Genomic DNA, 26,343 nt, shown 5'->3' on the forward strand with positions numbered 1-26,343 from the left:
TGGCGGAAACCTCGGTGTCTGTCCGTCAGCCTAGCGGGAAACTTGTAATAGGTCTAGCGGGGTGGTCGCCACTACAGCGGCAGCCACCCTGTCAGGAGTTTGGCAGATGGGTGTTCCTGTCCGCCAAACTCATAATTAGACCCTTAGTCAGAGTGATGCTGGTAAACATCTGATTAGAAATACCTGAGATTGTGAGTTGTTAGGCTTTGAAATTTCACTCAGTCGTCTTTGCTTCCGACTGTTCCTAGATTCACTCAAAGCTCCGCTCCTGATAATGCAAAGATTCACTGAGCTCTTTGCTTCTAAAACAACCAGACTCTTTCAGAATTCTTGCTTTTGACAATACATGGACCCATGCAGAGCTGTGCTCCATAAAATTCCCAAATTCACTTAAATTGTAGCTGACAGCACATAGTGAAAAGTATTCCCGTTTCAGTTCATGGAGTGGGCTATCAAGATCTATGTACACATCTGCATTACAAGAAACAATTAATTAGAAGGTGTATTTATTTACCTTAATCAGTAGCCACTTTTACTGGTGAAGAACTGTACATCCCTTCCTTGCAAAATAAGATTAAATTAGCCCATGTGGTATTATAGATGTCAATGTTTTACGTGCAAGAGCAATTTGGGCTGATATGTTTAAACAAGTTTGAGGTTTGAAAAGCAGATCAGTTACATGAATCGCACCTTTACACAAATTGGGAGGGAGTAGATGCTTAGTTCACACAAAATTAAAAAATATGTTCATAGGTTTCATATTTGAGAATCTGTATTGTCAGTAGATCATTGAAAAGTCAACAGTTAGGCCTTTCAAGACCTCAAAATGTATTTTCATAAGACATCTGTTAATACTAGTGAGGTTGCTACCTAACTTGCTACTTTTCCTAACCATTTGAGTTACCACAGATGTTTGTACCCTGTCTCTGCCATACATTTTCTATGCAAACTACTATGCCTTTCCTGATTTTTTTTGCTTTCTTTTTTATGCGTAGAAGAAAATATTTGTTGCAGATGTTGATTATTATATACATGAGACAATATAGGTCACTGTTTCTGTACTTATTATTACTGGGAACACCTAGATAATGATATGTAAATGCTATGCTATGTAATTATTTATGGAAATCCTGCTTATTTTTAATGCTGATGTTTTATTATGTAAAATTGACAATTAAGTGTGTAGTGATGTTTAAAAAAAAAAAATGTACATTTTGTATTTGTTTTATTTTTTGACTTTTTAATTTTGTGTTATTTTATTTTTGTACAGTTACTTATTATTCTATTTAGATATTTATAATTATATTATTTTAGTTTTGTTAAAATACAATTAAATCAGTGATTATTTAAAAGTTTTCTAATTCTCACATTGATTAATTTATGGTTTTATTAGATTAGAGATAGGTTTTATGGACCCATTAAAGTCAAATGCTTTCTCAAATGTAACTTAGATTGTATTGAGAATAGTAAGTGTAAACCCTTCACTGTCTAGTACATTATAGCAATGTAATCTACCCCTCTGAAAGTCCAACACCTTCCACAATGTGAGTGAGATTGGAGTGGGAATATAATGCAGCTTAGGTTGGAGTGTGAACAGTGAATCTAACCATGTCAATGAGTGCTTTCCCTAATGTAATTTAGAACAGTAAATCTGTCATTGCTAAGATCCAAGATTTTCCTTAAGGTAGGTTAGCTTGGTTTGGGAATAGTAAATCTACACCTGTTAAAGGCCAACACCTTCCACAATGTGAGTGAGATTGGAGTGGGAATGTAATGCAGCTTAGGTTGGAGTGTCCCCAATTTAGGTTAAATTGCAGTGGGATTAGCGAATTTAACCCCTTCAATGTCCATCGTTTTCCCCAGTTTATCTTAGAATGGAATGGTAACAGTAAATCTACTTCTCTTACACACCCTTCTCCACCATAGCTTATATTGGTGTGCAACGTTACCCTAACCCTGTACACAGATATTTGGGAGAAGTACTTTCAATACTTTTTGGCCCTGAAGAAGTGGGGTTTCTTATAAAACACATTTTGGCTGCTTGCATCAAAATTGGCTATCAGGCTGCTCATATAAAAAAAATGGGTATCAATACAGAAATTGACTGCCGACATCAAAATGGATAGCTGACACTGCTAATTAAAAGACTGTGTGATGTGACAATCAACATATATATCATACAGTGTTTGTTGTTATAAAATCAATTTTAAAATTTGTACTGGTTGATGTAAAATTGTCTGTGTAAGAAAACTGAAAGAATACAACATTTTTCTTTATATGATTTATTAAGGTCAAGGAATATGTTCCTTGATTGGTTTGTTACATACGTAGGAAACTGTGACTGGTTGGATTTCCTGGTCTTCCTGGCCATGAGCTATCTTAAAAGCTTGCATTATACTGTATAAATGTATGTTTGTATTGTAGCAGTCACCAAGTATGGTGTACATCTGTGTGAATGATGGCGGAGATGATTTAAATATGCCATCCATCATCCGCATGCTGCCTTGTGTTAATTTTACCAGATTGTTTTCTGTTGCATAAATTATTATGTTTCCCTAATTGTTACTGCTGTCATGCATAAGGAAGGTTTCCTTGTTATGTGTTGTTGGTACATTTTTTGGGATGTTTATGTCTTGGGATTTTTTAGGAGCAGCAGGAATTTAAGTTGCAGCTTGTTCTTACTAGCAGTGCCCGATTCACAAAGGGTTGATATTGTTGTTGTTTTCTCTATTTGGGTAGTGTTATACATGTTTTTAGTGATGACAACATTTATTATTTGTGTTATAGATATTAGGTTATTTTAGACATTTTCATGCGGCAATATTTTTTAGTCGATATTTGTGTTCTTGTATTTTTGTAATCCATATTTTCTTGGTGGTTGATGTCTATTCCAATATTGTTGTGATCGTTAGTGGAACAGATGACAACAGATTACAGTGAAATAAATGGTTATGAAGGATTTGTTTGGTCAGTATTTGATTTAATGTTTTTTTTTTGTTGTTTTTTTCCGGTCAGGATTAGTTTAAAACTTTTATGATGACAAATGATATTTTAGGATATTAATTGTTTTACTATTTAAATGACGAAAACAGAATGTACTGCATCATATGTGATTACCCTTATGATTTTATCACTGTTTTTATTAATTAATTGACTCAATTCAATTTCATTAAAGGAGTGGCATGGGAGGAGCTGTCTACTCCGATATGATTCCTAATGATCCAACTTTTGCCTTTGCTCTTAAGGTAATTAAACCATGATTTGATGCCTTGGCATCCATTCCGTTTTACTACTTTTTCACTATTATTCAACATTAATCTGCAAAGTACGCTCTATGTATCACAAGTTGTAGGATGATTGGCCATTAGGCTAACGCATCCTTTATCTTTACTTGTAAGACATTGGAAAAGGTAACTGCTGCTGAATCATTCATACAATGAACTTCTGCTCTTAAATGCTGAAATTATTTATATAATAGATGATCGACAGACTCTAAAACATCAACATACAGCAAAATGCCCTAAAATGGATCACCTCTTTTCTTACAGGTCACACATAGAACATCCGGCTGCCTCCCTTTATCTCCGAACCCTAAGACATCTTATGTGGTGTACTTCAAGGTTCCTTCTTCAGTCCCACCATGATAAACACCTACATGACGCCCCTCGCAGGCATCATCAGATCCCACGGACTCAATATAATCTCCTATGCTGACGACACTCAACTAATCCTATTGCTCACCGTTGACCCCTCCAACGTTAAAACCAACTTCTGCGACACCATGACCAAAAAAGCCAACTGGATGAGAGACAACTGCCTCAAACTCAACTCTGACAAGACTGAAGTACTGATCTTAGGGAATAGCTCCTCCACTTGGGACCACAGCTGGTGGCCAGCATTACTAGGACCTACACCTACAAACCATGCTCTCAACCTAGGCATCACCATTGACAACAAACTGACCATGAAATGACAAGTCAACACAGTTGCCTCCTCCTGCTTCCACACTTTTTGCGTGCTCCTCAAAATCTTCAGCTGGATCCCAGTCAACACCAGAAAAGCACCACCCAGACCCTCATCACCAGCTGTCTCGATGATGGCAACGCTCTCTACACAGACATCTCCTTCCAGTTGCTCAAAAGACTCCAGACCATACAGAATGTGGCAGCCAGGCTCATCCTTGACTTCCCCAAATATACCCACATCACAAACCAATTCAGAAACCTCCATTGGCTCCCCATCCAGAAGAGATGCCAGTTCAAGATTGTGAAGCAGGCCTACAAACCTACACAATCAAGGACTGTCCTACATCAACCATCAACTGAACTTCCATCTACCCTCGAGACACCTGTGCCCCTCCTCTCTTGCCCTTGCTCAAGAGTCATAGCTGCAGTTGGGCCGCTCCTTTTTCTACATCACTGCCAAGACTTGTAACAGCAACCTCCATGGCAGACTTGAGAAAGAAACTCAAGACCTATCTGTTTGACAGAGACCTGGCAGCCTCAGCGCCCAGATATCCCTAGGGGTGACATTACTGCGCTTTTCAAATGCTGATTGATTAATGTCTCAAGATCAGTAATCAGACATGGTTTGTTTGTCTTCTATAAAATAATTTTAAAAATTGTTCCTAAAAGGTAATAACAATTTAAAGCACAAAACTGTTATCATTAACCAAAGGTCAATCATCATGGAATCCTGCACAAAATCTGGCAGTCAGTTTACAAATGCAAACAGCATTTTACCATAAAAGATTGGAATTTCAAATGATTCCCCATGTATCTTTCTTGAGAAGCCATGCCTTCAAATGACATAAAATAGTGGAGTGCAGGAATTACTACAGCTGAGGTACTAGTGTTAGCGGCAGTGGATAGTGGCCTCATGGAAAGGGAACAGCTTCTGTTTTGTTCTTCTCTTTGAATACCTAATTTGATCAGTTTGTGAAGCAGAAACAACCTTTCTTGTGCAATACTTACTGCCCTAACCTTTGATGGCTTAACATCAGAGTCCAAAAAAGATAAGTCCTCACAAACTGTCAGGTATGTGTCTTCAGGGTGAATGTCTTTGGCTGTTAATCTACCAATCCTCCACATGTAGAGAAAAAATGATGAGGCCCAGAAACAACAGCTATTGCACAATCCTTCCCCAAGGATAATGGGTTAAGGGAGGGATGGAAAGACAGGAGACTGCTATAGATACTGTTTGACCCTCTGGTCAATGCTTATCTTCTACTACTCTCTCATCTCTTAGCAAGGAGAATCTCTGGCACAGAAGCGAGTTTGTATAACAAATTTGCTAATTGCTATGTACCTCTTCAGGATAGGCAAAGGCACCTGTAGCAAAACTAGCTTTCAGAATTATTCACAGTAACCATGTTTACAAAGCAATTCTCTTACTGAATGTTTCACCGGTGATTACTGTAACCATACAGTTGGCTTAAAGGAAGACCTTCAGAGATACAATGAAGCAACATGGAACCATAGTACAATGAAGATTGAATCTTAGGGATGTGGAAAACTGTCACCAGCGAAGCACAGCATGAAGCCACTAACACCCAGAAGAGAACCTGATCGGTAGGTACTGCAGAAGAAACTCCACATAACCATGTGAGATGAGTAGTTAGGAGGACAAGAAAGGTTTAGAGGGTTGGAAGAAAACAACATATGCGGGGGTCGGTAGGTGAGAACTAACTAGTAGGAACCATACAACTCAGAGACGTTGCGAGGAACTTTGGCTTCCAGCTGCTGCTATTTATCCCCTAAACTATATCACCTAACTACTATGGTACTTGCTCTGATTTGCTGTAGTGTAGATTTTGTCTCAAAAGACTTGCCTTCCTGTCCAGTTCAAAATGTTCAGCCCGTAAACAATTTCTGAGACCTTCTTCTAGAAGGGGAACTGGTGCATTGTTTTCCAGTGTTCTTTTTAAATTTCTTTTTATTATTATTTTTTTCCCTCAGTACAAAATAGGATACATTGTCACTTTCAAAGAGTAAAACGAGAAAAAAAAGAAAAAAAAAGAAGAATCAGTCAGACTTATCCAAAAAATTATTTCCCCAAATTAGAGAGAGCTTTTTGACAATGCCTATTCTCCTAGAATATCTCATCTCCTGAAGTCTGACTTGGATCATTTTATTGTACCATCCTTGACTAGTAGGAGACACTTCAGACCGCCAGTTTCTCAGCAACAGTGACCTAGCCACCGCCGTGGCTATAAATACGAGCTTCTCCAGCTGAGGGGAGAGTCTTGCCTCGGGCTCATAGCCCAGACTGAACAGGCGAACACTCGGAGATATGGGAACCAAAACTATGGATGATAACATTGCAAAGACCTCTTCCCAATATCTCTGTATACATTTACATGTCGCTATCGTATGTATCCAACCAGCTGCCCCTGTTTCCTTGCACCGAAAACACGTATTTGGGTGGCCGATCCCCATACGGGATAGGGCTTGCGGGGTTCGATATAGCAGCCATTTGCTGAAAAATATCATTCTATGCCAATTAGCCCCTCGTAATGCAGAGAAATTTAGGCGGTTGATAGTCTCCCAGTATTCACTTGAGAGCAATATGCCCTCCTGACTAACCCATTTCTTCTGAACTCTTAACCCCAAATCCACTTTAAACCTTTCTGCCAAGAGCCTTCTCCATGCCCCTGAATTCCTTGCACGCGAAGGAGTAACTAATTCGTATACCAGTGGTTGGGTATTAATGATAGAATTAACATCTAAGTCTTTAAAAACCCTCATCAGTATATTGTAGGATCTGACCAGCAAAAGATCATACTGTATGCCGATAAGGAGAAGGGGGGACTGGCCTTACCCAATTTCAAAGATTATTATTATGCTTTCTTTGCACACTATTATGCCAGCTTTAAGTTGGAATCCTCCGTGGGCTCCAAGGCCCATATTTATACTTTTTGACGCTAAACTGCGCTAACGCAGTTTAGCGTCAAAAAATTTTGCGCCGTCTAACGCCATTCTGAAGCGCCATGCGGGCGCCGTATTTATGGAATGGCGTTAGACGGCGCAATCAGACCGGCGCTGCCTGGTGTGCGTGGAAAAAAACCACGTAGACCAGGCAGCGCCGGCGTTGGGAAAAAATGACGTTAGGGCGTCTTAAAATGGCGCAAGTCAGGTTGACGCTAAAAAATCGTCTTAACCCGATTTGCGCCATTTTTTCGACGCCCAGACGCCATTTCATGACTCCTGTCTTAGTAAAGACAGGAGTCATGCCCCCTTGCACAATGGCCATGCCCAGGGGACTTGTGTCCCCTGGGCATGGTCATTGGGCATAGTGGCATGTAGGGGGGCACAAATAAGGCCCCCCTATGCCACAAAAAAAAAAAAGAAAAAGAAAAAAAATGATACTTACCTGAACTTACCTGTACTTCACTGGGATGGGTCCCTCCATCCTTGGGTGTCCTCCTGGGGTGGGCAGGGGATGTCCCTGGGGGCAGGGGAGGGCACCTGTGGGCTCATTCTGAGCCCACAGGTCCCTTAACGCCTACCCTGACCCAGGCGTTAAATTCAGGCGCAAATGCGGGTTTTTTTGACCCGCCACCTCCTGGGCGTGATTTTTGCCCGGGAGTATAAATACAACGCATTTGCGTCGCCGTCATTTTTTTAGACGGGAACGCCTTCCTTGCATCTCATTAACGCAAGGAAGGCGTTCACGCAAAAAAATGACGCTCTTTCTTCATACTTTGGCGCTAGACGCGTCTAACGCCAAAGTATAAATATGGCGTTAGTTTTGCGCCGAATTTGCGTCGAAAAAAACGACGCAAATTCGGCGCAAACGGAGTATAAATACGGGCCCAAGTTTTTTTGTGATTTTCGTGTACTTATATGCCAACAGCATAATATCCGGAACACAGCCCTTTTGACCAAATCACCTAAAAAAGTGCGTTAAAAAATTCTAAAATGGTTTTTTAAGAGAAGAGTGGACTTCGCTAGAAAATATTCAATTCCCTCTGTACATTTTCACACCCCACTCTCACAGATTTCACTAGGTTCAGGGACACAGCTTAACAAAATCACGGTGAAAAAGTGGGAGCGCGCTGGATATAGTAAAATTGGAGACTTCTGGGTGGAGGGTAACTGGGAAGCCCCATGGAAAATCATGACTACAGTCAATAATGATCTTTTGCTGTTTTCCAGTGTTCTTAATAAGCTTAGGTCTTACCTGCTTATTCATGCTTTGGACATCCCTAACACAGTCCCCATGAGGTGATGCTGCTCATCTCCTCATCAACCTAGTCCCTGAAGGTTGTGCACAGGAGTCTCTCTAGAAAGACTGTCAGCTGCTGGAAAATAAATCATTGTTTACTTATCACACCCATTTACAAGTGTTACTCTGTCCAAATCGTTCCATTTAGGACGTCTAACTGAACTCTGACACCAGGAATTGTTTCTTTACCTTACATATAGCATACATTAATTCTCTTGACTCCTAAATAGGGCTCTTTTCAACTTTAACCCTTTGAATGCGAACATTGAACGGCGGATGAGTTTTTCTGCTGATTCTGAGAGTATTGCCTGCAGATTCCTGTGTATGTGAAATGAGTGAAGGTCAAGTTGGGGCTGTGCTTAGGGTATAATTAAATGTGTTTCTTGCAGACTGTCTCTGGAGTCCAGACTGTCTCTAGAGTCCAGCGCTCTTGGAGAGGCAGGCATGCCTTTGCCATGGCTTGCCTGTTCCTTCTGAGGACCACCAGGCTTTGCATGCCTTTTTATCGCAGCAAGGTCCTATGTCCCTGCACCTCCCTGGGCGACCTCTAACTGGGATTAGCGGCCAAATTCTTTAGGGTTATCTTGGGGATGTGCTGCTGATACTTACTCTTTCCTTATGACTCCCTACTCCCACCCACACACACAAAAATATTTCTTCCAGGTTTTCTTCACAGCATTTCATCCTAGTTAGTGACTTGGGGTAGAGAAGAGTTAGTAAGTCAACATTTTTCCAATCAATGTGGAGGTTTTGGAGTGCAGGTTGTGATATTAGAGGTTAGAGGTTTGTAGGGAGTGTTATGGATGTCAGTGGAAGCATGCATGATAATCTTAAAAATAAGCGTTCTTGTTAGCATTAATGTATGCAGTCATCATACCCCTACACTACTTAATAGCTGTCACCCAACTGTTATCCCACTAATACATAACCATCAAACTCTCACAAAATAACTCTTTCTGACTTGCAGAGTGTGCTAAATATGCTTCAAATATTTCAGTAGAGCATTGAAGTATGTGACCCTTTCTGCCAGGATAGGTCTGGGATCATTCATTCCAGTCAATTTATCTTGCTGCAAGGAGGACATTTCCAAATCTGGACTAAATCGAAATGCCACATCAATCAAATATTCACCTCAAGCAGTACGTTGTTAAAACCCTATAATACAACCTCAAATTAATGTATGAGAACATCGTTGCTGCACTAGATGGATGCCCACCTTTGAGACTGTCTTGGTAAAGGTCTTCCATACAACACTAAAATGATGGCAACACCCATAATATTGTTCAACTGTCAGTGCTCCCTCTGTCACCCGTGATAATTTTATAATGACCTGAACGGAAGTTAACAGTGATTTGTATGGTCAAGACAACATTCATGCATGGCCCTCAACAAATTACAGGCTGCCAAAGAAATAAGGAGTCAACTTCCACAATTCTGAAAGTAGGCATTTATATTACAAGGGGAATTTCACCATTATCTCTTACTGACCCATTTCAGGCACCTCCATGGGTAAACCTAAAAGAGAGAGCCTTCCCACCCATCCCTGTTTTCTAATATGAAACTAAAGTGCTGCGTGAACACTAGGGAAATAATGAGAATTACCCAAAAAATAGAAAGATCATCACCAGAAAAGAGGACTTGCTGTGAGAAAACGGCTTAGTCACTTCTTCGACATAACTTTGCCAACAAAAATATTGTGATACTATGGCAAAACTATTGTGGACCTAAATCACCCCTTTCCATATACTTATGATCTAAAGCACAAAATGTACTGTAAAAAAGAAATCACAATAAATTAGAAACAAAAAACAAAAACAATAGAAGAACAAATTTATAATAAAAACATAATCACAAAATCTACAAGCATGAAAATAGATGCAACTTTAACAAAAAGGGAAAATATTTAAAATTCTATGTTCAATCTAATAAATATAACAAAATATGAAATACATATCAAGCAAATAATTACATTCAAGTAAAATAAAACATTATGACAAAAACATGAATAAAGCAAAATTAAAATTTCAACTTGGAGGAATACATTTTGAGATTTCCACTGCAATCTATGTACCAGTAGGGGAAGTGGTGGACTTTGGAGGGGTCAGATTTACTATTTCTACTTCAACCTAGGCAACAGTAGGGAAAGTGTTGGACTTTGGACAGGTTGGATTTACTGTTGCCTCTCCAGCCCAAACAACATTAATGAAAGTGTTGACCTTTGTAGGGGTTAGATATACTATTGCTACTCTAACCTAAGCAACTTGGTGAATGTGCTGGGCATGTCAGATCTACTATTCCAGTTCCAACCCAAGCAGTGTAGTGTTGAACTTTGGAGGAGTCAAATTTACTACTCCCACTCTAGCCTAAGCAACAGCAGAGAAAATATTAGGCTTTGTATGGGTCAGGTTTACTCTTCCCACCCCAACGTAAGCAACAGTAGGGAAAATGCTGGACTTTGAAAATGTCAGATTTACTATTCTCACATCAACCTAAGAAACAGTAGGGAAAGTGTTGAACTTTTCTGGGGGTGGGGAGTTTGGGGATCATATTTACTATTCATTCAATACACTCTGAGAGAAAAGGAGGACCACACCACACTTCCTCCTCCCAGACAGACAAACACAGGTGTGGTGTGCATCGTATTTGTAGGAGGTGAATTCCACTAGCCCTAGTTATTTATCTTAGGTGCAAGATCCCTGTTGGGAATACATATATTTGGATGAGGTGGTCTCACCCATGTAATGTGGCATGCTTCAATCATTGGCCACCTCATCCCACCTTGGTAAGATTATACTACCAGAGTGGACTCAACCTCAGCATATGGGGGAGCTCCTAGGACATATCAGTTATCTGCATAATGTGGGGATCCAGTTTCTAACTAAAAATATCTTACAGTGTTCCACAGGTATATCATTAATTTAGTGATATCTTAGGTAGGATTGAAATTGGATCAACATATCAGTACAATGTCCCCTCCATACTTTGTTTTGCCAACATGTTTCTGCCCACGGTAAGTGCCAACAGGTCAGGGGCATTCCTCATGGATATCAGAGGATCATGTTTACTACTGCCACCCATACATAAGTAACAGTAGGGAAAATGTTGGACTTTGGGGGAGTCACAATTAATATTTCCACTGTAACTTAAGCACCAGCAAGGAAAATGTTGGACCTAAATTCTATTCTTCTTGGCAAATCATGCCTTTTGACAGTGAAAAAATATTCTTGCGTCTGCCTCCTGACTGAAGACAAAAGCTGAAGATGTGGTAACTGTGATACCTTACTTAAACACATGAATATTGCATGTCATTGTCATACTACTTTCTGAAAGAAAATCAATATTGTGATCAACAGCTTGTAGATTAAAACCATGCCCAGAATCAAAGAGCTATTGTGACTATCTTTCTCCCAATCAACGATCTATCCATTAACAAACCAAAACCTAAGGAGATTATGGGCCTGAGTCATGAAAAAGTAATAAATATCAACTGAAGATTTTCATCTACAACTTAGAATTCACAAAAATTCCCAAATGTACGCCTGGAAACCTGAGCTAGGCGCAGGTATCCTTGCTTATGGGAATGTCATGTGACTATACCCAAGGGCTTGTATTCCTCCCAGAATGAAGTCTTTCACAGCTGATAAGCCTGTACAGGGGAAACTGAGTCCTCTGTGTAATTGCACGCTTTCTTTTTTCTCTGTGGGGAAAACATTCTTTCCTCTTGCCATACATTCCCTTTATATACAAGGTGATTTATTCCCCTTCCCACTCTTAGAGGGGAGTTACCCCAGCCATTTGCTGTTGTATATCTCTGATCATTTACATGGTGAAAAGGGATCAAATTGCAGTTTGAGAATGCCTATAAAGATGCAAGTTTGTGCTCGCTCCCAAACTTCCATGCTAAGCCACTCCCTGAAATGCTCACTTCCCACCCCTTGAATGGGACTTACAAGAGCATATTTACCCATTCTCATGGCTGAGAAATTCACACTTGTAAATGCATGTACACTCGCTAGGAATACTTTCGGCTAGGCATAAAAAGGTAAATTTGGTGGTAATAATTTATCGACAAGGCACTAGGTTAGCTACAGCTATCTAGGCGGTACAATATGGTAGAAAGAAGCAGTAACCGCATCCAACTAGCATTGGTAGAATGCATTTTGCCTTACCTGTCATCTTACCAATGAAACATTAAGTAGGGCCTTACTTAGAGTTTGGTAGGCACATTACTCCATTACGAAGGTGACAGATAATTTGTCCACCTTAATACAGTTGCATAATATCCCATGGTACTTATAACAGGATGAATGGTAAATCCATCACGGTTGAGATGGAGTAACCTATTTGCCAAACTCTAAGTCAATCCTCTGTAATTTCATGTTTTTGGCCATTCTGACTCCTGGCTACGTTTATTCCACAGTTTGTTTTATTTTGTCTTGAATTCCAGTTGGATGTGCCTGCACACTTAGGTACTCAAACTTAAAATACATAAATAAATGCTAAGGGCCTGATTATGACCTTGACAGATGGCATACTCCATCACAAACGTGATGGATATCCTGTCTGCTGAATTACAAGTTTCATTATATCCTATGGAACAGGTAAAGCTGGAGGTGGGCATGTTTGTCACAGAGTATCCCATCAACCAAGTTTGCAATCAGGCCCTTAAACAGTAGTATATACTTACATTTATCTTCTCGAAACATACTACTTTGAAAGTCATACTTATTCCCCTAAATTGCCATTCTAAGGAAGCTGTTGTCATTTCCCCATCCTCCTGAAACCTCTTAGCTTATCAACCCTTTTACCTTTTAACCGCACTAAAAACTAATTTTCTTATTATCTTTCTTTTATAATATTGCACAGGAACGTCAGCTCAATATTTACAGCTGGATAACAGCAGGTAATTATCAATTAGCAAAAGCATGTTTTAAATTGTCTCATATGTACTGAAAATATAATATTCATGATAATAATAGTAATAATAAGACTGTACTACTGACTATCAAGGCTATAAATGTTGTGGTAGAAGAATATATTGGGCACAAATTTGAAGACCAAAGTATTGAAAGGGCAAGTGCATACAGAGGAAGTATATATTTACTGTTCCTAGCTCCACATATACATACTTTGAAGATAATATATATATATATAGTCACGATACATATATGTAGAGTCAGGTATAAAAAAAATATTCTTACCTTTCAACATTTTGGACTCAATAATTTATCATTGATATTTGCTTTTACTATGACAAAAATAAAAGAATTGGAAATGTGTGCCAAAAAAGTGAAGGGTAAGGAGCAGAGCCAAGGGAGTCAAGAGATGGGGAACCAGGGGTCTAGGTGTTAAGAGGAGGAAGAGGATAACAGTAGGGTGGGAGTCGGTAGGTACAAAAAAAATGTGTGATAAAAACAAGGTCAGATGTGATAGAATCAATGTCATCAAAGTGAATAAATAACTTTGTGAATGACATGTATATTGACGGTTCACTGAAACTCCTTCACCAAGTTGCTTTTCACAAAGACAACATGATCATTCACACAGTCTCTCTTGGACTGACCTTGTAATGAAGTCATCCAAAAAAACACATTAGATCAACACCTAAACCTCTGAAACAAGACTTTTTCCTTATTTACTCATTTATTTCTTCAAGCGTGTATTAATTTGCTTTTACCTATGTTTTACTTTAGTACTATTTTATGTACTGTGCCATAGCGTCTCTTAATTTACTTTCCTGGCCCGTTCTTTGTGATTTGGCTGTATGTCAGAATATTGTGTTTTAAATATTGCGCTGGCAAAATATAAGAGGAAAAATACTGACGACCAAACAATCAACACGAAAAGTATATATAGGCAAGGATTATTTTACTACTCTGAACTCCAAACCTACATACATTGAACATATGTATTTGTCACCAAAGTAGAGAGATGTGAAGTAAACTTTTTCGTCTCTATTATATATTCTTACCTAGTCGATATTTTGGGTGTTAATTTTTGTGCTAAGACTTTTTTTAGAAGAGTGATGTTAAAAATGTTGTTGCCATCTATTGTGATTGTCTCTCTCTTTCTCTCCCCTATTACCAATTGTGCCTGTATCCTTCCCCTCAATTCATGCTGTTCTAGGTTTGTGATATCATGTTCAGAAATAAGCTATCTCATATTTTAACTCATTCAATAATTATTTTTATGTATTTATAGTAATTACATTTGTATCACTTTAAAATCATGTTGGTCTACGGTACATTGGCATAGAGTGGGACAGAAATTCAAAAAACAAATAAATCCCAAACCTGAGTCATGTGAAGTCTCATCATCGAGCTGGATTTCCTGTGCAAAGACAACCAGAAAAAGAAAGTGTCAGCAAGAAGATGAAACAACTGAACACTCAGTAGCTATCACTAACTTTTGTTAGAGAAACTTGCCATGACAGTGACTTTACTGGCTTTCCGTGCGTTGCCATGATGCTTAAACCATTCTCTGTGGGGACGCAATTCAAGAATTTGAATTCAGTCTTTATTTTCATAGTCAATTGGTTTTCTACAGCTACTGCTTCTAAGGATAACGATGAAGTTTCCATACCTGTACAAAGTGGGACATCACCTCCCATTGAATGTATTGTCTCTAATGGTGAGTGATGAGTACTATCTCCACTCCTAGCATTACACAGAATCACTCTAGGAGAGGGCAGATTCTTTTGTTCAGCCCACCAAACTGCAGTATTCATCAATGAATGACCCACTTTGCACTTTATTCACAAATGACAGAAAGGAAATTTAACAAGTAGGCTTGCACAAGTAGGCTTGAGCCTACATCTTTTAGTACCCAGGATTTTACAAAAAATGCCAGCCGTACACCTAAAAAATTGTGATAGTTGTAGTTTAGGAGGGGTATTCAAATATATACCCATTTATATGTGGGGAATAAATGTCTGCATTTCTAGATGTGGGAATTTCATGCCCAAGTGCTTGTCACTTTGTAACTTATTTTCAAAAGTGAAAACACTAAGCACTGACCCCCACCAACTCTGGGTGTGTCTCTCGCCTCTCCCATTCTGAGAACCAGTTTCCTCTTGCTCTTAATAGAAGTGCAGATTTAATCATTTTCTGGGTTTTAAACAATCTGCAAAACGTTGGTGAATACTCACAAAACTACAGAGCTGTTAGTGTTCACCAACTTTCTCAGATGAGTTCATCCTGGAATGACCACATGCATTCCCATTACAGCAAATTTTCTAAAATGGAAATTCCAGTATACTATGATAAAACAAATTTATGACTGAAGCTTCACATGATTCCCAAGAATGGTATTTTGCACAGATAAATTACAGAATGTATGCACCTGTATGAAAAAGAGGAGATCAAATATATTTGCGACTTGCAGTTGTGGCTGGTGAAATTTGAAAGTGGTCCGGTGTAAGACTGAATAACAAATTCTGGCATGCAAACTGCATGTTTCCTGGGAAAGGTCGGGAGCTTTTCTCCAGAGAACATTTTTAAAAAATTGGTGCAATTCTGATCCATGCATACTATGAAACACCACCACGTTTTAAAGAAAACCCTTTCTTCAATTTTGAAGGCACCTTATTGAATTCTAACATGATCTTTCTTGTATGATTTACATACCAAATATGTTTGAGGCTCGGTCCCTACACTGGCACTTAGAGCCATAACCAACCCTTGCATCAGCTCAGGCTCAGCTTTCCCTGTTAATGTCTTGCTTTGCCCACCTCTAGTGCTAATGACTTCACTAGCAGGTATAAGCATGCTTTGAAGTAAGTGAACTCAGGAAGTGCACTGTACAAAAAGGAGTCCTTTTGTGCAGCACACTTCCTGAGATCACGAATTTCAAGGTACTCTATTGTGTGCAAATTCCTTTATTAGGACAAGAGCACCCTGTATAGCGTACATCCTGTGCTCACATATTTCAAGGTGATCTCATATAAGCTAATAACCTTCTTAGCTAATATGAAAGCACCTTGTATAGGTCGGTGAGCCAACATGTTTACAGGGAGAGCTGAGCTAGAACTGAGCCAAGGGTCAGCTCTAGCTCTAAGAGCCTGTGCACAACCCAAGCCTTGAAAATATTTGGCATGTAAATTATGCAACAAAGAGCATGTTAAAATATGACAAGTTATCTTAAAAAATTAAGAAAAGTGTATTTCTTTAATATGCAGAAGCCTTTTACCTTAGTATATCAGATTAGATCTCTGCATCAGAAAGTATTTATTAAAAGTGATAGTTTTTGGACAGAACCTCTGAAAAATTCCTACACATGCAGTGATGAAAATGCTTTTAGTGAACTAAGTCGCAAGTCAGGGGTCATGTGTACCTCATATGTGGCCTTGATTCATATTATAGATGGAGCAACCTTATAGCCCATTAAATCAAACACAAGAGAGATATTTGTACAGCACACATCTCACACACGTGTTTGAAGGTGCTCTCATATGTGATAATATACAAAAAAGAGGTTTGATGAAACAAAGTATTTTCCTAGGTTCACAAAGTTTGTTCAATCAGAAATGCCAGGATTGATCCTAGATTTTCCATTTTCACACTAAGCAACTCAGTCACTAGATTGGTAGCTCTTTCTGGTATCTGGTTAAAGTGTTGTCCTCAATTCTTGGAGGATACAGTGTGGATGATAGGCAGAATCTACATTTTATTTTTGGCAGTTTTTAGCACAAACCTTGCCCAAGGATCTTAAATCACTGCACAACTGACTACCTTGGCCCTTTTCATTGCCACAGGGATTGAGATTAACCGGAATTCTCAGGATGCTGAGCTGAAGTGGAATTTAAATCCAATTCCCCATGTTCCACAGTTGGCAGTTGAAGCCATTGATCCACATTGCCTCCCTTGAAGGCCTGGCTAGTTTTGGGCTCTTCTATTTCTAGGTGCTTTCATTTGTGCTAATAGCTTCATTAGCACATATGAGAGCACCTTGAAATACATGAGCTTAGGTGTGTAATGTGCAATAAGGAATCATTTGTGTAGAGCACACATTCTGAGCTCACATACAGTACTGGGAAAACGTTCACAGTTAGTTTTCTATGCAATTATTAGCTTAACTTGGAGCTCTATTTAAAGTTTCAGTCACAGGCGTAATACCCACGCAGAGCCAGCCAGCAACAAATGGGGGAAAATTGTTTCCATCAGCAGGACTAAGAGAGGGCTTATTGAGCAACGATTCCACAATTGCAGACTTCCAGGTTCTGTAAACAATATCATGGGCTAATGAGCTACTAAAAAGTGTGAGGGGTTTAATTATAAGAAAGAGTACAGCAATGTCATTAATCTTGCTGGACAAAGATTCATTGGTGAGTTGAGAGGATGTCTACTAGCTAACATGGCTATCACTTGTACTGACTTTATAGGTTGAAACAAGTGAAGATTACTCTGACAGGAACCAAATTAATACTAGCATTTGCAGGTCCTCATATGTTCTTGAAGTAAATGTTCTCACTGATTCATTCATTTATCTCTGATTTTATCTTGTCAATTAAGAATAAGAAATAAGGGGTGTGGCTTGGCTCTCACCAAGAAGCCCGCACACTAAGAGTGTTCCGTAGCGCCCGACTCCTTAACCCCAAAATCTGCCTACAATCCGTGAGCATTGCAGCTGTCCGTGACCGCCATTGTGACACAGAGAACCTGGTGAATGTAAAGGAGGTAGCGAACACCCTCCTTTTGCCCCTACAAAGACAACAGTGAATATTTGGAGGGCGACGGTGCTCGCCACAAGGGATGCCTGGCGCATGTCAAATATCGGGGAGGTGGTGAGGCCGAAGTAGAGTCCCTGGTGAGGGATAAGACCGGCCGCTGCAGAACTCTTTTGGAGCCGGGAGCGCCTGTGGGCCCCCCAGAGGAGACGGACACGGCAGAGGTCAGACAGGCCATGCCCGTGAAAGGTGAGGCTGTCAGTGCATGGAGCCTGGTGATGGCGCAACAAGGTGGAGTGCTTAAGGGAGAACAAAGACCCACACCAGAAGAGTTGGGCATGTGATTGCTGTGGCCCATGGATGATGCCTGTGGTACAAACAGTGGCGGGCTCCGAGGTCTACCTGCAACTATTAAGCGGAGGGGCACGAGGGCACTAAGAGGCTGCAGGCCGACAAGGATCCGGGAGGCCTGCGAAAGGCAGCGGCCAAAAATTGACCATGGACCCTGCCCCCTGTCAGACATGAAGTAAGTGCAACGGTGGGCAGGGGCGACTGGGATTCCGGGGCGGTGAGCACCCGTATAGCCTGACAAGACCTATCTGGCTATCTGGCACTGGGGCCTGCAGGCCATACCTCTGGGTAAGTAAAGATGGGAGTGTGCGAGGAGGCAAAGGAGGTGGGAGGAACAAGCAACCATCGCTCACAACACCTGATGGACCGACGCTCATGAGAGGCCCTCCCGGGGTCAGCTTAGCAGCACAAGGTGTGCTCTCTGATTTCAGAGTGAAGCGAAAGAGAGACTAAAATTACAGCAGAAGAATACTTCTCCCTTTTCATGCCCGTCAAAACAGTGGGCGCAGCACAAGAGACATAGAATTGAGTAGGGAGGGAATGAGTGATCCCCTGTGTCCACATTAATAGAACTGTGAGGCTTGTGAGGGGCGTCTGCTGCAAAGGCCTGATGAGACGCCTATAGGGATAATCGTCTAACAACGAATCTAGCGAAAGAAGAAGACTCACAACTGGAATGAGAGTCCCTTTACCTGCAGCCCAGGGCCGGACCGCTTTCTAATGGCCAAGGTCAAGTCCAAGGGTCTGGCCCTCAAGCAACTTAACAAAATGGACAAATATGCTGTACAAAAATCCTTCTTGCCACCCAGGGAGTCAGATGCGGACACGCCTTGGGCGCTGGAGCTGTCCTTGGGTGCGATCATAGCAACAATCACAGATCTTGAGACTACCCCAGAATCCAAAGTGGACGCTATGATGACAGGCGTCCCTCTCTTAAGAGTAGATCTACAAAAAAAAATCTGAAAAGGTCACAACTGCAAAGATACACATCCAGGCCCTCTAAGAGGGTAGAAGAGGAAGTACAACATCTTACAAAGAAGCACACAGTGGCTCGAGGATCAAGAGTGGAGGGCATGATGGAAGAGTATTAGAATGGTTGGGATACCGGAAGGAGCAGAGGGTCCCTGAATGGACCTTTTACTTGAGGAGCTCATACTAAACAAACTCTGACCGAAATGGCTGTCAAACCTTTTCTCGGTGGGACATGCACACCGGGCACCAATCCCGCCGCAGAAGCCAGGAGCCCTTCATTGCAAAGGATGATCATTGCAAGGATCCTCAACTATCGGGACAGGGACGCTTTCCTACGGGCCTCCCAGACACATGGAGACCTGATCTACGAGAATACACAGATCAAATTCTTCCCAGACTTCACACTACAAGTCCAAAGACTCCACTGCAGCTTTGACAAAGTTAAAAAAGCTCTGCGTGCTAAAGACCTCAAATATATTATGCTCTTCCCTGCAAAACTCAGAGAAATAGCAGAGGGCAAATCCTGGAGGCATGGGACTGAATTGAAGGATGGAGACAACCTAAACACCAAGCCGGTAAAGGGGGCGGCAGAAAGAGTGATCGCCAAACAGAATAGACATGCTAGGGAACAGACCAATGATCTACAGAATGGCAGGGATTGTCCACCAACCATGGCTATCCAGAAGGTCGTGCTGAACAAAACATAATATTAGCCCTTAAAGTGTAGTTCATAATGTAAGGGGGTGGCAGAGAAGGGGAAAGGAGATGATCACCAGGGAACATTTGGGATAATTGAACAGTTAAAAACATCTCAATGCACCATTCAACAGCTCGGACATGTGTACCTACTAAAGATATTAATTGATGCTTATTACCCACTGTGCTAGAGGGGACATCTATATGAAAGAAAAGAAATATGGTCAGTCAGAGCAGAGCAAGTTAACCCATACCTCATTACATGTTAGAATTTGGGTTACAGGCGCTCTGCAAGTTGGCGGGGTGGGCAGTTCCAAGACTATGATGCCAGCTAGCAGGATGGGGGGAGTTTTGTTTGGGGATGCAATTTTCACATAGTTTGTTGTTTGTTCACAGTATTTGTTACTTTTGTCAGCAGGGCCACATACTCGAAGAGGGGAGAACTAGCTGAAGTGGGGGAGGGAAGATTATACTTTACCTGCCCCACTCTTACAATCTACTTTATCGACATACACAGCATGGGCATCACTAAGCATACACAGCTTACGGTCAAGATGTGGAATGTCAGTGGCCTAGGCAATAAGATTAAATGCACCCTGGTACTGCAATATCTTAGGTAGCACTCCCTGGACCTAGTTCTTATACAGGAAACTCATCTCAAAGGTAATAAACACAAGGCACTGGACCGAATGGGCAACTCCTTACTGGTGATTGCAGGCTATAACTCCAACTCAGGGGAGTTGGAATACTACTCAGAACAACTACACCTTTCATACCAGGTCATACATGGAACGATCCCATGGGCCTCTTATGGCAAAAACATGCACTAGGAATGGTCTAACACTAATAATGTGTTCAGTCTATGTACCACCAAGATTGTATGCAGACACTCTCCCAGCTCTGGTGGCCTTACTACTGGCATTGCCACCTGGTATCCTACTATTTGGGGGAGACATGAATGAAACCCTAGACCAGGTACAAGACAGGCTCAACAATGCCAAAGGTAGCACATCATAGTCTATTACAAACCTTTTCAGACTCTAAGGGCTTGATACACCTATGGAGAGACCAGAATCTGACTGCGAGACAGTTCACATACTTATCGACGACTTACGGTAACCTCTCTCGCCTAGATTATTTGTTTACACACAGTACAGAAGCTAGATGGTTTCATATGGCGATGCACTTGGCACGCGGCATCTCCTATCACTCCCTGGTGGTAGTTACACTGATGGAACTCACTACAGATACAACATTACCCCCCAGGATAGACCCATGGTGTCTCAAGGATGACGACGTTTAAGAGAAAATAAGGGTGGGAGTGACAAGATACATCCACGACAATTTAGGAACTGTGGGATCTGCCTGTACACTTTGGGAAGCCTTTAAGGCGGTTCTGAGGGGACAGACGCAGGTTTTGATTGGGGGAAATAACAAAGATCGGTGACTTAAGAGTGAGAAACTGGAGGAGGAGGAGATTACGATATTAGAGACAAGGTAGACTGTGCATGGCACTGTGGATTCAGCTCAGAGTCACAGGCTCTGACTCAGACAGCATGAACTCTGGGAGCTGCAGACAATGCATCCAGGAGCTATGCGCTGTCCATCCAATGACACCTCTCTGACGTAGATGATAAAGCTAGCAAACTAATAGCATGGTTAGAAAGGAGAGACAGAGTTCACAACTGGGTAGCTGAAATACAAAATGAACAGGGGGTAACATACACTTCCTGAAAAGACATTGTGGAGATATTTGCCACCGATTACGAAAAGAGCTATTCCTCAGAAACAAAACGTACCAGCGGAGACTGTATGGAATTAGTCCAAGACCTCCCTCTCCCGGTACTCTCTGGAGACGATAGGGCCACACTGGACCAAGACCTGATAGTGGAGGAAGTGCAAAGGGACTGCAATCAGGCAGGACCCAACGGCCTACCATTGAACTTTATAAATGTATAGCCAACATAGTAGCGCTACACATTCTGGCCATGTTCCAGGTGGCCAGGGATGAGTGTAGCCTCTCGCTGGACCAATGAATGGCCACAATTGTGGTGATACCAAAAAAGGGAAAGCTTCAAACAGCCTGTAGTTTGTATCTCTTTACTAAACCAGGAAGCAAAGGTAGAAGCAAAAATCTTAATTAATAGGCTCCGGCCAGTGTGGTCCATCCTGACCAATCTGGTTTATGCCGCAAAGCAGCACCCTACTTATCTTAAGGCACCTATACGTGATATTGCACACAACAGAGGCCCGAGTCCAGGAGAGGCAACGCTACTCTCACTTGATGCTAGAATGGCCTTCAACAGCACTGAATGGTAATAGCACGAGACAGGGCTGCCGACTCTCCCCACTGATACTTGTTCTACTGCTAGAACCATTAGCCGCATGAGTGCAACAGGACCCGCTCCTGTGGGGGATCCAAGAAGGAGGGATCTGGGAGGCCCAGATCTCCCTCTATGCTGACGACATTCTTTTCTATATCAAAAAAACCTGTTGATCAATAGATAGATTATTACATATTCTACATATATTTGGGAGCTACGCAGGGTATCAAATAAACTGGGACAAGTTCCAGGTTTTCCCCCTGACAGCAAGAAAACCAAATCCTCCATCCCATTGTGTGGCTCGGGTGGTTACAGATGGATTTACATATTTAGGTGTTTAACTCACAAGAGAACAAGACACATTCCTCAAAAAAAAACTCCTCTCCCAGTTGGACCGCCTGTATGCCGATGTAACACACTGGCAGAGACTATAGATCTCTCTGATGGGTCGGGTTGTCCTTTTCAAAATGATGACCATTTATTATATGCTCTACAGAATACCCCATACAAAGTACCGCCTGAATTCTTTGCAAAAATCAATAGCAAATTGCACAGTTGATAATGGGAGGAGGCAGTTCACGTATCTAAGGCTGCGAAGAGGCGTGTTTGATGGAGGCTTTGTAGTCCAGAACATCCAGGCTTACTATTGAGTGGCCCAGTTTGTTACCATAAATGGCTGGGTTTTTGCAAATGTTGAGTGCCACACACTCAAACAACAATAAGGGCATGGAGGGAAGCCATGAAATTCCTGAGACGGGAGGGTAAATTGACAAACGTAACACCACTTTGGACTAGTGACCAGCTAAATGAACTTTGCAACTTGAAGGGATTCGGTAGATGGGGACTCATAGGCATCGATTGTCTGGGTGACATATGGAGGAGCAGGGCACTGCTATCATTGGAGGAACTAAAACAAGAGTTCTCCGTGAAGGAATTGGAGACATATAGATATCTCCAGTTAGGACATGCACTTAGACGACACATATGAGAGGGTGACCTGCTTTCAAATTCGACCCCGATGGAAGACGGGATGTTACTAGACCCTATGCCGGAAAATGCAAAATCCTTGACGTATAAGAAAATAATGACTAATCCCCCAGATCCTTGGAGCTCTCTTCGCGAGGTATAGGAGGGCGACATAGGCCTCATAGAAGACGATGATTGGCAAGAAGCCCTACAAAGTCCCCAAGACGTGGCAATACCAGCCTGATTCCAGCTCATACAACATAGAATTTTACAAAGATCATAATATTCTAGATCTCTCCACCACTGTATGGGTCACACTGATTCAAACCTGGTTGTCAGGGGGGGTTTGTACCTTCAGGTGTTGCGGCATTGCCCCACTGATATTTTTGCCTCACTTTGTCCCCCCGTTATGTGCGGATATTATAATACACACACACATTATTTTATCTTCTTGTGCCCTCCCGCAGCAGTTATCCTTCATTGCTTCAGACGCAGGTGGTTTGAGTTAAGCGGTGAAGGGGGTGGGGGTTGGGCCTAATTAAATTGAATGACTTGACTAGGCAAGACAAGACATCAGTCCAACAACAAATCACAGTGCTGGCAGTGGCAGACAGCAGAGACTAGTAGTGCGCATGTTGGGTGGGATGGCTGTCTTTCTCCGGCCAGCCCAACATGCCCACTAAAGGCTTCTCTTCACTTGCTCATTGGTGAGTGGAGGGGTGGGGGTTGCTCAAAGCTGCCAAACCCAGTCTACTCATGAACAGTGAATTAGGCCGCTCACACCAATTCTTGCGCTGATCTCATGTTGTGTAACAGCAAGTGACCAGCGTCAGGATTGGCTAACACTGTTGCTAGGCCCAGTCTAGGCCTCTAGTGCAGGTTATGCACATAGGCTAGGAGGCTCTGCTGTCTGGCACAGTGATTGGGCGTCCCTGGTGTTGATGGGAAGGGCTGCTCAGGGGTCCGGGTGGAGATCACAGCTTGCGATGAACTGTGACCTCGTCATTGAGTCGTCATTCTGCTGTGGTGTGCACATTTGATTTTCCTCTCGAACTGAGTGAGTTGATGAAGATTTCCCTGGCCCTCAGTGTGGACTCTGGAAACAAAAGTAAATGGCACAAAGTTGTTTTCTTTGACGCCCTCCGCTCTCTGTGACAGAGCCGTTGACGAAGTGTGCACTTGAGGGAGAGTGTGAGTGAGACCCAGTGCGTGTGAGTGGAGAAAGGGGAGATGTGACACTCTGAGGGAGTGGAGTGTGCGAGTGATACGCAGTCAGTGAGTGAGTGGACTGTGCGAGTGATACGCAGTCAGTGAGTGAGTGGAAGAAAGAGAAGGCATGAAGTTTCTCCCCAGGGGGATGTTCTTCCTCTGGGAGTCCTCCCTGCTCTCGGGGTCTCTGTCTGCAAGGTCATCCTCCTGTGTGGCCAAGGCCACCTTGGGCCTCACGGCTGCCCTGTGACCAGACTTGATCATCCCACGGCGGCTCTCCACTTCACTTCTCTATGCACTGTGGCCATCTCCATACATGGCAGGGTTCACCAGGGTCTTGTGGTATCTCTCAAGAAAAGGATTCACATGGAGCTTCAGGAAGGTGGAATGGAGCGAATGACAAGTTTTTGATCAGGGCCGCTCCCAAATTCATGACAATGTTCTGTGCTGAATTATTTGACACATATTGAATCAGGTAACATCTTCGCATCTACAGAGAACAGCCATACATTTTTGCATAAATAAAAAAAAAAGGAAAACATCCGTTAGAAGTAAGCAAGTACTGTAGTCGGTGAACATTACCATAGACAAAGTGACATTTTGCATATCACAAGCCTCGGACCACATAGATGAAACGGGAATTATACCCACACATGGACAGATTAATAAATACAAGTGCAGTACATAAAACATCCCCTCCGGACACAGCATCACATACACAGCACCTGGCCTGAGTCAGTCCAGAGGGGGTCCTCCATGTTCTGTGCAGGGGGCCCCTTCCAACTTTGTTACACCACTGGTCACACCCCCACCCACCCTCCACTTAAATTCTCATATTATTTGAGCCCTGTTTCTCAGAGTTATCTCCACTTTTCTTTGCACCTTTGTCTCTCAAACCTTTATTGCTGGTGCACTTGCTCCACTCCCTCGGTGCAGTCACATTCGCCTTCTCAACCAATACAATGAACTTACACTCTTCCATCTGAAATTCAGACTGTATCCTTTCAAGGTCATTTAGTCAGTCCCTTTGTCCAAGTTGGGACCGCTGACCAGAAACCAGGCAAAAACATAAACACTTGCTCGCTTCTCAATCCGACATGGGTGCTTTCTGCAATATCATATAATCAAGGGCCGCTAGAATTATGTGGGAAAGGAAAACCAAAGTATGCAGCCGGTTTCAATAAATCATGTGGCAAGATAAATTAAACATGGACACTAAAATTATTCTATTCTGTGGCTTTTTTTTGCAGAATTATGGAGGTGCCTCATTTACCACTTAATTCATCATCTGATGCCTAATCTGCAGCTTTTAACAAAAAAAATGTTTCTAGCTCAGACAGATGAATTTGTTTTTAAAGTGGCGACTTTTTCCTCACGCTTTATGAGACCCTTTGCAAATGTTAACTGGTCACCTTTCAGATGCTTCTTTCTGTATTTAGTTGTTAAACTGGTACCAATGAGGTAAATTGTTTACCCAGGCAGGAATAACCTGTGTAAAATGTACAAAATATTGAAGAAATCCCATCAAGAAAGTGCTGCATGAGGCATCATAATTTTCCTTTTCTTGACGCATAATTTAGTCAATGTGGTGCTCCCTAACTGCATAATTTCAGTGGCCCTCAATATAAAGCAGATGCTGAACAATGTGGTAAGTGCAGTAAATACTTAATTATGTGGAACTGCATACTTCCATTGTCCTTGCGTATGAAGATAAGGCTGCGGTCGTTCATTATGATCGTTTATTAACAGTGTCTGCATCTCAGTACACTTGTGACCCCAGGAAGCTTGCTATTGAGGCGGACCGCTGGGGGAGTACCAGGGTCCACAAGAAGGTTTATGGGGGAGACTCCGCCAAAGGTGGGCAGGGTTCCCAAAAGAAGGAGAGGGAAGTCAAGGGAGGCGCAGACAGGTCCCAGGATAAGGAGGGAGAAAAAG

At 41.9% G+C, this 26,343-nt stretch overlaps 1 protein-coding gene across 1 annotated transcript in view; it reads right to left on the reverse strand.

Annotated features, from left to right (window-relative positions):
* Positions 1 to 26,343, reverse strand: part of LOC138302077 (mucin-5AC-like) — a 263,254-nt gene that overhangs the window by 146,641 nt on the left and 90,270 nt on the right. Inside the window, exon 2 of the mRNA XM_069242465.1 lies at positions 14,520 to 14,556. Within this exon, the coding sequence (XP_069098566.1) occupies positions 14,520 to 14,543 (24 nt within the window). The 5' untranslated portion in view covers positions 14,544 to 14,556. The remainder of the gene's footprint in view (positions 1 to 14,519; positions 14,557 to 26,343) is intronic.

The sequence above is a fragment of the Pleurodeles waltl genome, chromosome 6 (assembly GCF_031143425.1).
Source record: "Pleurodeles waltl isolate 20211129_DDA chromosome 6, aPleWal1.hap1.20221129, whole genome shotgun sequence".
NCBI classification, from domain to species: Eukaryota; Metazoa; Chordata; class Amphibia; order Caudata; family Salamandridae; genus Pleurodeles; species Pleurodeles waltl.